This window comes from Eriocheir sinensis, chromosome 46, assembly GCF_024679095.1.
Source record: "Eriocheir sinensis breed Jianghai 21 chromosome 46, ASM2467909v1, whole genome shotgun sequence".
NCBI lineage: Eukaryota > Metazoa > Arthropoda > Malacostraca > Decapoda > Varunidae > Eriocheir > Eriocheir sinensis.
In genome coordinates, this window is record NC_066554.1 from 6,864,192 (window position 1) to 6,881,013 (window position 16,822).

At 39.0% G+C, this 16,822-nt stretch overlaps 1 protein-coding gene across 1 annotated transcript; it reads left to right on the forward strand.

Annotated features, from left to right (window-relative positions):
• The first annotated feature begins 577 nt into the window (after positions 1 to 577).
• On the forward strand, positions 578 to 11,300 carry LOC126981018 (27 kDa hemolymph glycoprotein-like). Its single transcript, XM_050831645.1, has 6 exons — positions 578 to 756; positions 2,514 to 2,653; positions 5,456 to 5,577; positions 6,348 to 6,502; positions 7,781 to 7,934; positions 9,381 to 11,300. The coding sequence occupies exons 1-6, from the start codon at positions 711 to 713 to the stop codon at positions 9,601 to 9,603; spliced, it is 840 nt and encodes a 279-aa protein (XP_050687602.1). The 5' UTR covers positions 578 to 710; the 3' UTR covers positions 9,604 to 11,300.
• Positions 11,301 to 16,822: the final 5,522 nt, after the last annotated feature.

Below are 16,822 nucleotides of genomic sequence, written 5' to 3' on the forward strand. Positions count from 1 at the left end.
TGTATACACTGAAGAGCAACAATTAAATGACTGAAATAACATAGAAAAACCAATTAGGGATATTGTCACACACATGCACACGTACTTAGCATCTTCAGACAGTAGATATATGATTCAAACTTTACAATATTACTCTAAGCAAAAAAAAAAAGACTGAAATAACGTAGAAAAAACAATAAGAAATGACACACACACACACACACACACACACACACACACACACACTGGCACCTCTCATCATCTTGCAACCTTCCTTCAGACTTTACATGGGTTATACAATTAAACCCTTATGATATTACTTAAAGATATACACTGAAGAACAACAAATAACCCAAAATAACATAGAAAAACCAAAGGGAGATGCCAGATACATGAACATTGGCACCTCTCGATCATCTTCCAACCTTCCTCCATAAGCTATACAATTAAACCCTTACGATATTACTTAAAGATATACACTGAAAAGCAACAAATGACCCCAAATAACATAGAAAAACCAAAGGGAGATGCCAGATACATGAGCATTGGCACCTCACAGCATTAGCAACCTTCCTCAGGCTCAGGGAAAGGTTGGTCAGTGACGTGCGGACTGCGGACGGAGGCACAGCGGACACATAGCGGACTCAAGGATTTAACACATATCCTTTCTGTGTCTTTGTATCTTTCCTGTGTCATTTGCTTTGGAACGTACAAGGGAAAGGAACGTCAAGATGGGAGGGCAGGCGTTGACCATCCTAGTGACGGCGATTTTCTCGGGTGAGGCATTATTGAGTCATCCCTACGTTCATCAGTCATCGCTTTACGTTCATCACTCGTTCATCCAGTCACCCCTTCACGCCTATGTTCATTTAGTCATCCCTTCACTTCAACGTTCATCATCTCGTTCATCCAGTTTTCCCTTCACTTCAACGTTCATCATCTCGTTCATCCAGTCTTCCCTTCACTTCAACGTTCATCATCTCGTTCATCCAGTCTTCCCTTCACTTCAACGTTCATCATCTCGTTCATCCAGTCTTCCCTTCACTTCAACGTTCATCATCTCGTTCATCCAGTCTTCCCTTCACTTCAACGTTCATCCAGTCGTCCCTTCACGCCTACGTTCATCCAGTCATCCCTTCACCCAACGTTCACCTCAACATTCACCCAGTGTACCTAGGACCCCCCAGTGATGAGTGAACGTTCCCCAAGTCATCAGTCATCCTGTCACCTGAGCGTTGTCCTGAGTGGTGTAATCCCTAAGAGCGTTGGCCCGGAACTTGGCCGCTGTCCTGGGATGCAGGTGTGATGTGGCCTGGTATTGTTGATTACAGGCACCTCAGGGCAGGAGGAGGTGCCATCTGACTTGGCTGGACCTGCTGCCAGCCTAAAGCTCTGCCTAAAGCATTCCCCCCGTGTACCAGGTACAACTCCAGAACTACACCCGATTGTCAGTACAGGTTGAAAATCCTTAATCCGAAATTCTAAAATCTGAAAGTTTTTGTGCTGACATGCTTTTTTTTTTTTCTTTGTCTGCCGCTGAGGTTCCCTTCCAAACAGCGTTGTTCCACACGCACTGAGGTTGGAGGCCGTGGAGCACTGGCCTTGAGGGGTGGCATGACATGACGAGAGGCACCAACTGAGTTGTGTGATAAACTAGAATGCATTTATAAGTGATTGTTATGCATTCTACATTGCAAAAAAAACCACCATAATGACTCCAAGCGCGCCACGGCCACACTCGGGGTATTTAAATCCCTTCGCTATGGGCATTTAAATTTATGGTTGACAAAAAAAATACATCAGCGCTCAATGCCTCTGAGCCAGTAGATGTTGGGACATCATATAACTCAATTTCTAATATTTTCAATTTCTATTTTAATATTCGACGGCATACTCTCACCTCAATTAACATGCACTGCTGATGCATCATAACGAAGATATAAAATATATGCACCATGAGTGCCCAGAGTTAACATACCACACTGGACCAGTAGTAGATATAATCCCCACTGCCAATCACGACGCTGTTCACAGACGTACTTCCTTTTAAAAGTTTTGTTAGTGAGCAAAGAGCTACTTCACTCAACTCCCATGTCACCCCCACCCAAATTGATTCTGGCTCTGATTACAAGGAACTAAAAATCCTGTAGTAACAGTGCTGGCACATGAAAGAAGGCAGTGCACATAGATGTGGACATAGGAGGCTCAAGGCAGTGCAGGTCCCCAGTCTCCACACATGCAGTTGTTCCATGACCCACCTTGGTTGGGTAACGAATGAATTCTTAATGGAGAGAGAGGAACATGTATACTGGTAGCCTAGATATGACCACCTATTATAGAGTGGTGTCTACCAATGAAGCATCTACCCATCACAGGTGTTAGATCACACAATCTTATATTTAGAATGTGTATAGCGTGTTGATAATAGTGTAACGATTATACACTATCCCAGGCTAAAAGATGGAGGAAATATATGAAAGCCTGGGTATAGCATACCTCAGTATATTCTTCATTTGAACCTTTGTCTTTTACAGGGTATTTGATAGTTTCACCTACAGTCAGCCAACAACTAGACCTGGGAGACATCCCAGACCTTAACAACATATCTTCAGTCAGTGAATGGAAGGAACACTGCCGAACCACTGCTGGTGAGCAAGCTATGAAGGACATAGAGGTGAGGTCCCCTTCTTTGTTACATTTTGTACCACATTCTCTCATTTTGGTGCAGATCAGTTTCCAGGTTATTACATTTTATTGTTAAAATAATGGTTAATTTCACTTGTTTACTGTTGGTGAGTATGAGTTACATAGGGTTGCCTTCAGAGCCTGTCACATGCTAAAAAGCATTGTTGATTATGTGTCTGTGGAGTCTTGTCTAAATCAGTGTTCAAACTTTTGGGCCAGTTGTACCCTTGCTCAACTTTTTACCGTCAACTACCCCCATGGTCAATTTAGCTGAATAATTATTACTACTTGAAGTGTCAGTGCATTATGATTTTATCAAGTATGTAAATGTTTGGGCTTATGCACCCATCCCTATCTCATCTCTGCTGCTCTTCTGTTGTCATACGTCTTCTGTTAACCTTCAAACCTCCCAGAAAACCATAGAGAAGATTGTAGAGATCAAAACAAGTGTGAAAATAGCCATGAAATGTGTGTGGGAACCCATGTGGCTGCAGGCAGCAGAATAGCCTAATGAAGTGTGCAGACAGGGAGGTTGAGGGTGTAAAGCTCACCCATTAGGAGGCTAATGTATATTCACCTGTTTTTTAGTGACCAGAAGGGGCTGAATTCCCCCCATAGGTTAGAGCCTGAAGGATTTCAACCGTGGTAAGATTTGTTTTTTGGCTGCTGCAGGACTATTTTCACAGTTGTTTCGTCTACATTCTTTCCTACGGTTTTCTGGAAGATTTGAATGTCAGTAAGAGACATACATGACAATAGAAGAGCAATTAGTGGTGATTAGATGGGCATTAAGAGGACAAAGTTCTGGAGAGATTGGTTATGTTGGTGATGGCTCTCTTTGTGACCATCAGAGGTCAGGTCTGAGCTCCCTATTGTTTGTGGTGGTGATGGAGGAGGTGACACAGGAGAAGAGAAGAGGCTTGTGGGAATTGTATGTGGATGATGTGGTGATAAGTGCAGTGAGTGAGGAGGATGCAATGGACAGGTTTAGAACATGAAAGACAGAGATGGAGAAGAGAGGGTTGAAGATTAACGTGGGAAAAACTAAGGTGATGGTACAAGGAAAGTCCCTGGAGCGAGACTGGAGACAGGAAGACCCCCCTGTATCTGTTGTGGAAGAGGAGTGGATACTAACTCCCATCATGTGCACGGGATGTGGGAAGTGGTGCTATAAGAGATGCTTAGGGCTGAGAAATGTAAATCAAGCAGGGGTGAATTACATGTGCCCAGCATAAGAGAGGGGACAGGGAACAGAGGAAGGAGGAGGAGACTATGGAGGTGGAAGGAGATAGCCTTCAAATGGTGGAATGGTCCTGCTATCTGGGAGAGATGTTGTCATGTGAGGCTGGAGCAGAGACAGCAGTGGGAACAAGAATGGCAGCTGCTTGGAGAAAACGGAGAAAGTTAGCAAGCCTGCTGGTCAACACACACTGTATGGGACATTCAAGCAGCACATTTAGGAATGATTGACTTAAACAAGTTATTTGATGAATTGAATTACTTGTCAACAAAGGACACACCATCGACACTGGTCACGGTGTCCCCCCTTTTCTACTTTATTTTTATTTATTTATTTATTTATTTATTTTTTTTTTTTTTACTCCAGGTGCTTAAGCATATCATACCACGCAAATTGTTTACTGATGAATACTTCTATAAAAATCGGTGAATAAAAATATGAAATCGGTCAAAAACTTGGAACATAAGTACAAGCGGCTGCTCAGGCAATGAATGTAAACAAGCAGACAGCATATCGGCAGCCGTGATGCAGCATTCACTATTTTCTTTTGCTTGTTTCCAGTTGAGCAAAATCATTATACTGATGTGAATTATTTATGTATGTTATTTCAGTACATACTGTATACACATGCATTTGTTAGGGCACAGCTGCTTAGCAACACAAGACAACAATAACTATGTTAGACGAGTACATGGCCACTTAGCAGGTAAGGCAGGCATTGACTTTGGGACAAAATCAGATGTAAGCCCAGACTTTGTTTCGATACCTGAACTTGGCCAGGCATATATCTGGAAACCACTGGACATAGCAGGACCAGAAATTTATAGCTCTGAATAATATTTCAGTTCCCTGACTTGACTGGGTGTATGTCTTGCAATTGCTGGACCCTGGATTTTGAGTCAAGTGTAGTTACATGTAATAAAATTCTTCTAAACCTAATGGTTTCATCAAAATTTAGGTAAATTGTAAAAGAACATTTTTGTACCTGCATAAATCTACAAAGAAAGGCAGATAAATCCCTATGCAGTATATAACCAATGTCAAAAAAACATCAAGTAATGGGCAGGCTAATCGCTAGACAAACAACAGCTAGTAAAACAGATGGCCTGTGTGAACCATTATTTACTGAGGTATCATGTAGGGAGGGAGACCTCTACCATTTTTTTGTGCAGTCATGCACTTGACCTGTAGGCCTACTAGCTGGCCTCCTCCAGAGCAGGGAAAGTCATGGGGTTTGTAAATTATTTGTGGATGGTTTGATATTTTAATAAGGGTTGTGTATAAAAAATAATAATACAGTTTAAAGATTAATGCATATCTTGCAATTTATATGTTTCTTACATCTAGCCTTGAAATAGCCAATTATGATTGGCATTAAAGGTAAAAAAAGTTGCTTGGCATGACAAATGATGCCAGAAAAGGAGGCTGGGTGCCTTCTCTATTTGGTTTATTGTTCACCATAGTGTTTGAAACTTATTTGTGAACAGAGAATATTACAAGCATTCTGAGTTCATATGTTTGCATGCTCAATACATTCTTATCTCCTTACAGAAGTCTATAGGTGAGTTCATGGTGTGTATACAGGGCCAGATCAAGATGGATAAGCTGATGCGAGAGGTGAACAAAAGCATTGAAAGAGGAGAACTGGATTTGGTCTTCAAAAAGTACTGCAAGTAAGTTTTTGGCAATTTTATGATATTTATTGAGCTATTAAGGTGCAGATTTTATCTTTTTTCATGATAATCTAATTAGAATTAGCATACACTTAATTGTGTATGCCCCTCTAAATGATAAGAATTTAAAATAGAAAGTATCAGCCTTATCATAAATATATTGCCATTTACACAAATTATAAAATAGTACTTGAGGTGTGTACAGTGCAGTTAGTTGTTCTTCCATGAGATGTGTAGCACTTCTGCATTTGCCGGAGCATCTTCTGTCTTGAGTGCACTGTTGTGTTTTCTGTGCCTGGTTCAGACATTGTCAACTTATGGAAAATTTATATTGCACTACCTTTTCATGTTTTAGAGCAGTTGGACTTAGACTAACCCTTGCTGGATGCTTATTTACCTTGGTGCATGTATTATTTACTCCAATAATAGTACAATTAGCACAAAATTATGGTCTGAGGCAGGCATAGTAATACATCACATTTGGGCAAAGGCTTGGTGCTGTATGACCACTCTAGTATCACCATTATAACAGACCCCCCCTGAAATGGGGCAAAGACTTTGAACTTTACTGGTGTTGGTCAATTTCATAATCCATCCCCTCCATCCTTTCTTTGTAAGCATACCCTATCAGCTCACTCTCCACAGTTAACTAATCATATGATATTTGTATTCTACACCTTTCTCATATCCCATCCTTTACCCTATCAGTACTGCATATGACATAGATACTTCTGGTTGACTCACAATTCATTTATGATCTCATCTTGCAGGAAGAGGGATGCATTTATGGCATGTGCTGAGGATGTGTTTGCCAAGTTAGAGCGCTGCACCAATGAACAGGAAAAACAGGACCTTGGTGTTGTCCGCAAAGCCATTGATGCCGGCATAGACTTTGTGTGCCACAACGACGGTGACAGAATTGCTTGTAAGTATGTGTTAGTTTGTTGGGTCTGCCCTCAAAATAGTCCTACACTTGCTGAACTTCTTTTATTACAAGTGAAACATGCCCAATATCAGTGGAAATGTCACTAGAATTAACTGATTACCAAAGGAAAATATTACATCAGAAAACAAGTCATAGAACAATCATATCTGATAAAAAATTTTTTTTTTTAAGTGAGGTCATAGATGTGCTGTTTCCTTAGGGAGGGGGAACAAGTGCAAACAAAGGCAGTTGTAGGGCGGGGGGACTTGATGCCTGATGCCAGGAGGAAAAACAACTGCTTCAAATCTGGACTTAGGGTTGGAGTAAAAACAATGTTGTACGTTTCCGACACATTAAATTCTAGTCAGTCTAGGGAACAATTTTTTAAAAATTTGAATGTGGTTAAAGCGTAATGGGATAAATAAGGGAATTAATATAATAAATGAATACGTAAATAATCTTGGAAATGCAGATGACTTCTTTGTAGTGAAACTGGTAGTGAAGTGCAGCATATGAAAACAGAATTTAGCAGGGAGAGTCTAGTCGTAAAACTAAAGATAAATAAGAGTATTAAATTCATATTTGATAATTGTTCTCAAGTTGGGCAGAAAACCATCGAAGAGGAAACTTTAGAAACAGTAAATAAATGTGTACTTACGACAACTGATACAAACAAATCTCTCTTGAACTCAAAATAAAAAGACTTGTAAGGCTGGGCCAGCTAAAGTCCTTTCTGAAAACTAGGCGACATATTGAGAGGCTGTCTACTGTTGGCTTGAAGTGAAAGGTTTTCTGTCAGTGTGTTCTCCCTGTCATGACATGTGGATTAGAGACAGACATTGGTCTAGTCTCCAGAAAAGAAATTAAGGAGTTCCCAAAGAGGAATGGAGAGATCACTGTGGTGGCTAAGAACATTTGCTAATAGATAAGAGAACAGAAAAGTAGATGACATAATAAAAGCAATTAAATTCAAGAAATGGCAATGCTCAGGACATGTATGTAAGAGAAGATATTAGATGGACAAAAGAGTGATGGACTGGGAAATAAGAAATAAAAAGACCCAAGCAAATAGTGTTATGAATTTAAAAAGTTTACAAATACAGATCATAACTTGAGAAAGAATTCTGTGTCACAAGTTTCCAAGGCACCCTGCGGGCTCCATCGTGAGTCTCCAAGGGAGCCACAGTGCCCATGGACCTGCAGGCTGGGGACCGCTGCTGAAGGTGAAGTATGTCTGTTCAGGTGTTTGTATTATAGTGTTTTAATGTTTCTTTTCAGTGTTCATGGCAGAGAAAGGAGTGGATTGTCTGAAGAACCACTCGGAGAGTATTAAAGTATGCGTTGAAGAGAAAGTACCAGAAATTAAGGAGTTAATTGAAGATGCTGACTCAATAAATCTTGCAAGATTCACTCTTAGTGAGGAGAACTGCAAGTAAGTATGCCTTCAGTATATATTCATTTTTCTACATAAATATTTTGGTAACTAAATTTTCCTTCTGATAGAAGCCTCTGTTATTCCATCTTTGTGACCACAGAAACACAGACTGTATTAATACAGTGTCTTGTCTCCATGTAATCTTATCCTGTCTTTGGGCCGGGGCTTGGTGTTTGTACACTCAAATTAATTTTGCATGTGGGACTGTTCCTGGGTTACCAAGTACCAGTATTCTAAGTAAGAAAAAAGACATAGAATTACACATAATTAATATATTTTAGATAATATACACACACCTTAAAGTTGCATGTGTCATTACAAGTTTGATAATTACAGCCATATGTGATTCTGGTTGTGGTCCTCGTGTTCATCCTAAGCAAGGGTATGGCTTATAGTGGAAGATATTTTTTCCACATAAACCACTGTTGGAGTATTTGAATTTCATATATTCCTGGAAGCAGAAGGTTGTCACTCTTGATTAAGTTTTCAGAGCATTAGTTTTAACTGTAAAAACACTGACGTCAAGTATCGATGATCACCACATACGCCTGCCGATACGGGTGACCATTGATATCGTGACTACATTAACCTTACACACACTCGACCTCGGTTCGCGAAAAGTTTGGTTCCCGAAGACCAGCGCCGGGTAGTAGCTGATAGCTAGAGAGTTGGTGCCTCTCGGTTCTTCGTGATCCTATGGGATAAACCTTACCACAAAACACCACCAAAACAAAAACAAAATGTGATACCCTTCCCATACATGATACCGTATCGTCATTTATATTTAAAAACCGGTATTTTCTCACCGATATATAATTGTTCATGATTGTAAGTTGAGTGTAAAAGTGAAAAGTGAAAACGTGTGGCTTGAACGGGCGGGCATGGCCGCTTAAGCTCGGCGGGCCGCGGGAGGAATGGGGGGGGGGGGGCGGGCTGCGTGAGGAATGAAGGGTACACTTTCTAGCCGGAAAGGGGAATGACAACATTTTTTATGGTTTTGGGATAGATTCGAGTGTTTTGAAAGAAAAAAAAAATTTTGCACATAGTGCGGTATGGGGTGTACTAGTTTTCTCGCCATAGCGCGGTACTCAGAGGGTTAAAAAGAAAATGGAATTTAAGATTGACAATTGGCCATAAAGGTCACGCAACAGTAGGAAAAGACAAAGGGAGGTAGAATGTATGGCACATGTTGTTCCAGTTCAAGAAAGGAAGGCATAATTATCTTGAACAGAGAGAGGCAGATATGTGTGGCATGAATTGTTGCTGTAGTGTATAGAGAAGTGAAGGGTGATGACACAAGGTACAGTGTGACCACCATGTGAATGGGTTTGCAAGAATATAAATATGTAGTAACATTTTATTAGCCATTAGTACAGGTAAGTCATTATGTTTCTGCTTTTTTATTTAGTTACATTAATGGCTTTCTTGACTTTCTAATTGCAGGAAATTGAATGAAGCGAAGGAATGTGTGGTGAAATATACATCAAAGTGTGATGATGAAACTCCAGCCAATATCTTAGGATCTCTGATCACACAAATGCTCAAGGTGACGCCGTGCTCCCAGGCCAGCAGTGCTTCAGCTCTCCTGTCCCACACCCAGTACCTGTTACCTCACCTACTGACTCTTGTGGCGGCAGCTCTCACCGCTGCCAATATTCTTCTTTAAACTGGTGGTTAGTTTAACTTTTTAATGTACCTCAACTGCTGATTTTCAAGCAGAAGAGAATATTTTCAGTATTACATAAAATGCACTCCTGTAGATCAAGTTGCTGGAGGGAACAAAGCATCTGATATAAACTGATTGACTATATGCAAGTGGGAAGGAAATTGAGGAAATTTAGAATTGGTGTGTTGTGTTGTACTTAGATAAATGTATTTACTGAGTAATCAGTATTGAGTAACATGTATTTATTAACTGATATAATTTGGCATGTGCAAAGTGTGTTCATTTAATGTTAAACTATTTATCATTTATTTAGATATCTTGTGTTAATTATATTAATTTTTAGTTTTTATGAACAAATATTTATAATTCAATTATTTTGTACAATGAATCAACTTTGTATAATATTCAAGAAATAGCCATTCAGAATCTAATCATTAACATGCAATGGGTGTATGTGCTGGCTTGCCATAAGGATAGGTATCATCACGTTAAACTCAGGTTAGTTTGTTTTTGTCATACCATTCTGCACTAAACTTTTGCCTCAATTCTGTAGATTATTTATAGTGGAGTGTTCAAACCGATTGATTGTTGTAAACCACTGCAGTGAGGGATGTGAGGGATTTTTGTGAGTGTGTATGTACATGTGTGTGTGTGTGTGTGTGTGATATTTGTAAATCAGTATCTTCGTAGCATGAAACGGATCATCTGCATTCACTAACATATAACATTTACTCATTTTTAACATTTACTCATTTTATTCATAATCTGTATTTATTCATGTGTTTTGCACCTTACCTTTATTGATACCAATGTGTGTGTGTGTGTGCATGTGCACGTGTGTAAGAATATTTTGTGATAAATATATATACACCATTTGGGTTCAAAGATATTTCTTGTGGGCCTGACTTCATCTTATATGCTGATAGTCTGAATACCTGTGGGGAAAGCATGGTCTGTTAAGCATGGTTTCTGGTCACTGCCCAGAGGGAACATGTCAAGGGGGCTCTGTGTGAATATGAGCTTATCCTCTCAAGTTTCTGTTGTTTGAAAAGTACGAGAGTATTATTTTCCAATCCTTCCTAGCCCTTATAGAGCTGAAAGTATCTGTAACTTCCTGTGGTCATCATACATAATTATAGTTGGGGAGCTAAAAGTATTGCAACACGGTGCTGTGGGACAGTGATCCTCTACAGCAGTGCTAGTTGAATTTTTCTTGATGGGAAAAAAATTCCCGAGTAGCCAAATCTGAGAAAATAAGGAATGTCTTCTTCGTCTTGGCAGCTTTTACCTACGAATCAGCTGTGCTCATGTGCCCTTATTTAATTTTCACTTTATTTACTTATCATAATTTCAGCACCTTTAGAAACTATATCAAAGGCTAGGATTATCCATCACATCAAAAGACAAAATATCATCATGCTGCTGCATTGTACTGGGTCTGGGAAGTTCTCTAGTGATTAGTGTGCTACTCTGGACTTGTCTACACTCTCTGGGACTGGAGCTCATGAGAACATTCTAGACTGAAAAATGATGTATAGAAGGGTTAATGCGCATAGTGAGTCGATAGAGAATGGGTTACAGGGTTCAGGCAGTCAGCTAGTGAGACAAGATGTAGCGTGGATTAGGAAAGGCAGCGAGGCTCCCAGACTCCCAGTTGTGATTGTTGTACTTCTTAAGGAATAAAGACCACTGTTTTTTCTCTCTTTTCAATCACCACTTGTTGGCTAGTGTGGTCTCCAGTCTGTGAACGAGAAGCTATCAAGATGACTTTCTTTGGCAAATTCAATTATTATTTAGTTACAGAATCACTAATTCCCACATGGCAGTAGTTTTAGTTATTAAGGACTGAATGCTTGTATGTAGTTTCTTATTTGTAATATTACTAGTTTCTTGCAGAGAGAAAGAATTTACATTGATAGTCAGACCACTTTAACCCTATTCTAAAGACTAGGAGGTCTGTCCTTAAACCTAAGTGAAATTATATTATCAAATGCCACCAAGGTTTTGCATTTCTGCCTTAGTAAATATTAAGTTGAAGGAAGTGTCCAAGCTTTTTTAAATGAGTCAGTTGTATTGCACTGGACCACTAAAGGTTGGAACTTATTCCATTTTCACCCCACATCGTTGGTGAAGAAAGTTTTGGCAGTCTGAATTTATTTGTTTAAGTTTTGTCATTATTTCTCATTCAGAATGTGTCGATCATAAACAATTTGGATTCGTCCACATTCATGAAGCCAATGAGTATTTTGAAACATTAGATCACTTTTCTTAGAGGGGATGTTCCTCAAGAAAATGAGTTTGTTGTGGAAGGTCATTTTTGTTGCCCTGTACTGAACACCTAATTTAGCAATGTCCTTTGCATGGTGGTGAGACCAAAACTGTACTGCATATTCCAAGTGGGGCTGGACCAAACTATTGTACAGTGAAAGTATTTCATCTGTATTCTTGAATGAGAAGTTTCTCTTAATGAAGCCCAGTATTCTGTTCACTTTATTTGGTGCCTTAATGCATTGCTATGAGACTTGAAGGTTTGATGCGATATTGACACCCAGGGCCTTGATGCACTGAATGCTTTTGAGTTTCATTCTATGCATTTTATAATTGAACTTTTTCTTTTTCCAACTTGAAGAACCTGGCATCTCCCATCTGTCAGATCAAGCTGAAATTTTATGGAAATTTTGGAGTGAAAGTGTGAAAGAGTGAGAGGAGGAGCATGAAAGGAAGTGTGAGAGAGAGTACTGATAAGGAGAGTTTTTGCTCTATTTACTCAGCTTAGCAAATTTCTTGGTCTTAAGAGGTCATTGTGTCTTGACAGACTGAAACCAATATAACACCTTTTATTGGTGCGGATGTGGATGTTGACCGTGATAAGGCACTATGATAATGCAAATGTAGATGTGTATTTAATTGCAAATGAGAATGTGAAAGTGACTGCAGATTTTTAGAAAATGCAAATGTGCATAAAAGGATGTAGGTGCAGGGATCCCATACATTTCTAGTCTATGTACTCCAACATGTATTATATCCACCATTGCCATCATGCCCCAAGGTTGACCACTCGCTGTATGACCAGTAGGGGTGGATATGCTTTACAGTTTACAAATAAGCAGCTGTGTATGAATTGTAGGAGTGTCCAAGAGGGCTTACTATACTAATGGTAAAATTCTAGGGAATAAAAAAAAAATTTTTAGGGGAAAAGCATACATAAATGAATTCAACATCGGGCTGGAATTTGAAATAGCTGGTTAGCAGATGTTTCCTAAAGATAGAGAGGGAAGAGGGTGGGGGGGGGGGCACTTATTGTTAAAGACAACTTGAAAAGGAAAGAAAACTAACTTTTGGTTGGAGTTTTGTATAGTCGCCCAACCTTAGTAGGGATGCTTCTCTGTTAATTTTGGATATTGTAGGCAAACCAGTTAGTTCACCTAACTTCAAGCCCACGAACAGAACTCATTCATGTCTGTCGTGGGTGTGTCTATCACAGTCAGTCAGGCATGCTATTGGCTGATTGTGTGTAAATGTGGCAAGGCATGATTGTTGATGCAGCAACAGCTGAGCAGCATTGTGTATCTCTGCAGATCTGAGTTTAGTTCACTTACAAAACTGTCAGGTTACAGACAGTCTTACAGTTTCAGCAGCGGCAGTGTACGTTATCACTTATTGTTAAAGAAAGTGACGATTTTTTGTTTTGCTTGAGGATGGTAGGCTTGTTAAGGAGCCTACAGCAGCTATGGGTGAGGCAGAGGCCACTCAGGGTGAAGAGAGTGAGGGTCAGGAGTCTCATTACCTGTGATTATCATCTGGTCTTAGAATGTTAAGCTACAGTATATGTATCAAAATTTCAGATTTTGAGTGTTTTTAAAGTTCTTAGATTATAAAAAATGAGCTAAATTTATATGTTAGCTGTTAGAATTAACTTCTTCTAATTTGCTTAGTGGTCTAGCCTTTGCAAAGTTAATGATTAGCAAAGCTAACCTTTCAGTTAGCTGTACCAACCTCTTTTTATTTGTTATTATAGGAGATTGCAGGACAACCAGGTATAGATGTATGATGAAGGGACAGGCCAGTAAATGTAAGAAAATAGTAAGACAGATAATAAACTGTACAATGGCACTTTACAGGAGCTAGTAAAATTGTTCAGTAGGAATTGTAGTCTTGCCTGACTGCCACTAGTCACCAGACAAAAAATCAGCAACTGCCCTGTGGTTGGCTCCTCCTGCCATAGCTGAGTTCACAGTGTGTCGCCAGGATGGAAGAATTGTATATGGCTTATAACTTGGTTGGTTTTACATAAGAATTAACTACTGAAAGAAAGTATTGGGTATATCCCTCCTTTGTTCAAAGGTAAATGGTAGTGCATTCATGCAGATCTCGCATTATCGTTTAGCTTGAGGTTGTTGTACTTTTACATATTTATTACACATAGTTTATTATTTGTCATATGTTGTGACAACAAGTAAATGGAAAGTAACTGAAAATGATGCTCTTATGTGGCAGAAGTATCCAACCTCTTGGTAACCCAAAGATTGGATAAAAACTTATCAAAAATGCAGTCTAGTTTTACACTTTATAGAATTACACTAGAGCAGATTGTGCACAATATACAATTTTCTGTTAGAACTGTCTTCATAAAAATCAATCTTTTTCTTACACTGAGGCTACTGAAGTGATCAAGCACGTTTAACAAATTTTCTGTGCAAATCAGTGCCATTCCTTCCACTCAGGTGGTGACAATCATTCAGTGTTCTCTCTCACACAAAAAAAACCTGTCAAGCCTCCCAAAACGGGCAACACTTGTGCAACTCAAATTTAGAGATGTGGTGTTTGGAGATATGATATTGCAGGGACTATTATTATGAAGCTATGGGATTACGAAATTGTTAAAAGCAAATAAAATGGTAAATGTTTAGTCGCTAGGCCCTCAAGATACTTGAGCATCTTTTGCCTGTCATATATCCATACACCAGAACTCTTGAGTGGTTCAAGCTATCATAGTGCCCCATATGGCTGACTTAGGAGTATCAAGAATGCCATTCCACAAATTTGTGGATAGAGATATTGTAAGAAACTAGCCTTGAGAAATTGGTCAGGAGGTAATGCCTAGACCATGATCTGATGAAAGCATTCCTGCAGTGATGAATGAAAAAATATATATTTAAGGCAACAAGCTACCTGGCAGAGGGTCAGACTAGACTCTGGGGTCAGGTATATCAGTCCCAATGTTATTTTTAGTGGTATTGGTTTTGCTCTGTCAACACCAGCAGAGGAAGGCTTGTCTCATGAAGGGATTAGGATGATTTGTTGCTGCCCTTCAACTTTGGAGTCTGGCAAAGAGAGCAAAAACCCTTGTGGTATACCAGTTAAAAAATTTAAAAAAGAATCAGCTGTTTGTGGCCAGCATTGTCATGACCATCAACAGGCTTGGTGTGGGAATGATCATATTACTATTGTTTGCATGTTCCCTTTTTAATTACCAGCTGCTGCTTCTCATTTTGTATTACTTAACTTATTTGACATTGTACAAGATAAAAAGGCAAAACAATGATGCTATTCAAGAATTATGTTGTTAACTGTGATGTTAAGGCTTTAAGGATTTCCTAAGTTTATGATCTGATATCAGATAACATAAGATGTCACTATTTGACTTGATGTTAACTTTAGTAGCTCTTCCAGTTTTGCAAGTAGGATGCATTTACTCACCTTTGAGTATAAATTATTTATACTTTCTTACTCTGTGTCAGCTTTAGTGTTGCAGTGTAGGATGTAAACTTTGTCTAAAGCCAACAAGGCAAAGCTGGCATGATGTACTGGGTAAGCTTTACAGAATTTTATTGCACCAATTTGATACATAATGGCTGTTTGTATAAAAAAAAATTACATAACCACTGAAATCATGTGTAAATTTGCTAGCTATCAAAGATGGATATTCTTTGCAAGAATAGAAATTTCACCAAATTATTTGTACTCAAAGCCTGTTGGGTGTATTGCTGCTATCCTTCACACCTTACGGCTCTAAACCTCTTCCCATTCTTTATTTATATATATATATATATATATATATATATATATATATATATATATATATATATATATATATATATATATATATATATATATATATATATATATATATATATATATATATATATATATATATATATATATAAAATAAATGTTATATTGAGATACTAATTGCTTCACCTTCGTATTCTACATGCAAAGTCCTGTGTAAATGTAGATATATCTATGAAGATGTGAAATGTGCCAGGCAGTGACCTGCTAGGGTTTAAACTGAAATGAAATATACCTATCCTAGAATAATAACACATGACCTCTTACTTAGATGGAAAGAACCACTCATGTTGTCTATGAATTCCACTCCATAGTGTCACATAATATTCAGTGCAGCAGCTTTCAGTTATTGGGAAATAATGCCACATAAATGGCCTCACCTTGTACCTTTTTCTATTTACTCATAGCTCCACCCAAGCCCCAACTATTTCAAAGCATGATGTGGTGGAGGGGCCTTGGGACCAGGGGTTGGTGCCTGATGCCAGGGCAGAGACCTTGTGGTCTCCTAGCCCTCAAGTCTGTCCCTGATGCTACAAAATTTGGCGATTCTTTAACAACTTATTATTTTATCCTACATATAGTCATTACATTCCTAAACAAACCTGATGTCCTGAATTTTGCCCATTCCTCTGCTGTGCATTTGATATCTTTTGCTGTCTCATCCATACTATATTTCCTATAGTCATTCCCATTCCTCTCGTCATCCCATCTTCTCAGCCAAAGTACCCTTCTCTGTGAAAAAAAAAATTCACACCATTTTACACATCCTTACCCCCAAGCCTTGTCCCATGTATTACACAGGTAGCAATGGTGGAATTGCACTATTCCACAATCTCCTCTTTGTCTCCATGCTTATATTTCCACCTCTCATGATTCACTCGACTTGATGACGTCTTCCCTTCATAGCTCAATCTCCTACATCCCTCTCCACACAACCACAGATGCTGAATCGCCTCAATCATTTTCCATCACACATTACCTCACGTTTCATTTGCCCTATATAGTACCTCGTAGGATATCACAGAATCAACCGATACATCATTCCTTCTCTGAGAAAATCTTACTTTGCTCCCGACAACATTGCAGAGCTGCCCTCTGCAGCCTTCACCAAACTCATCCACTTCTTTTAGCAATTTGGTGGCATCTT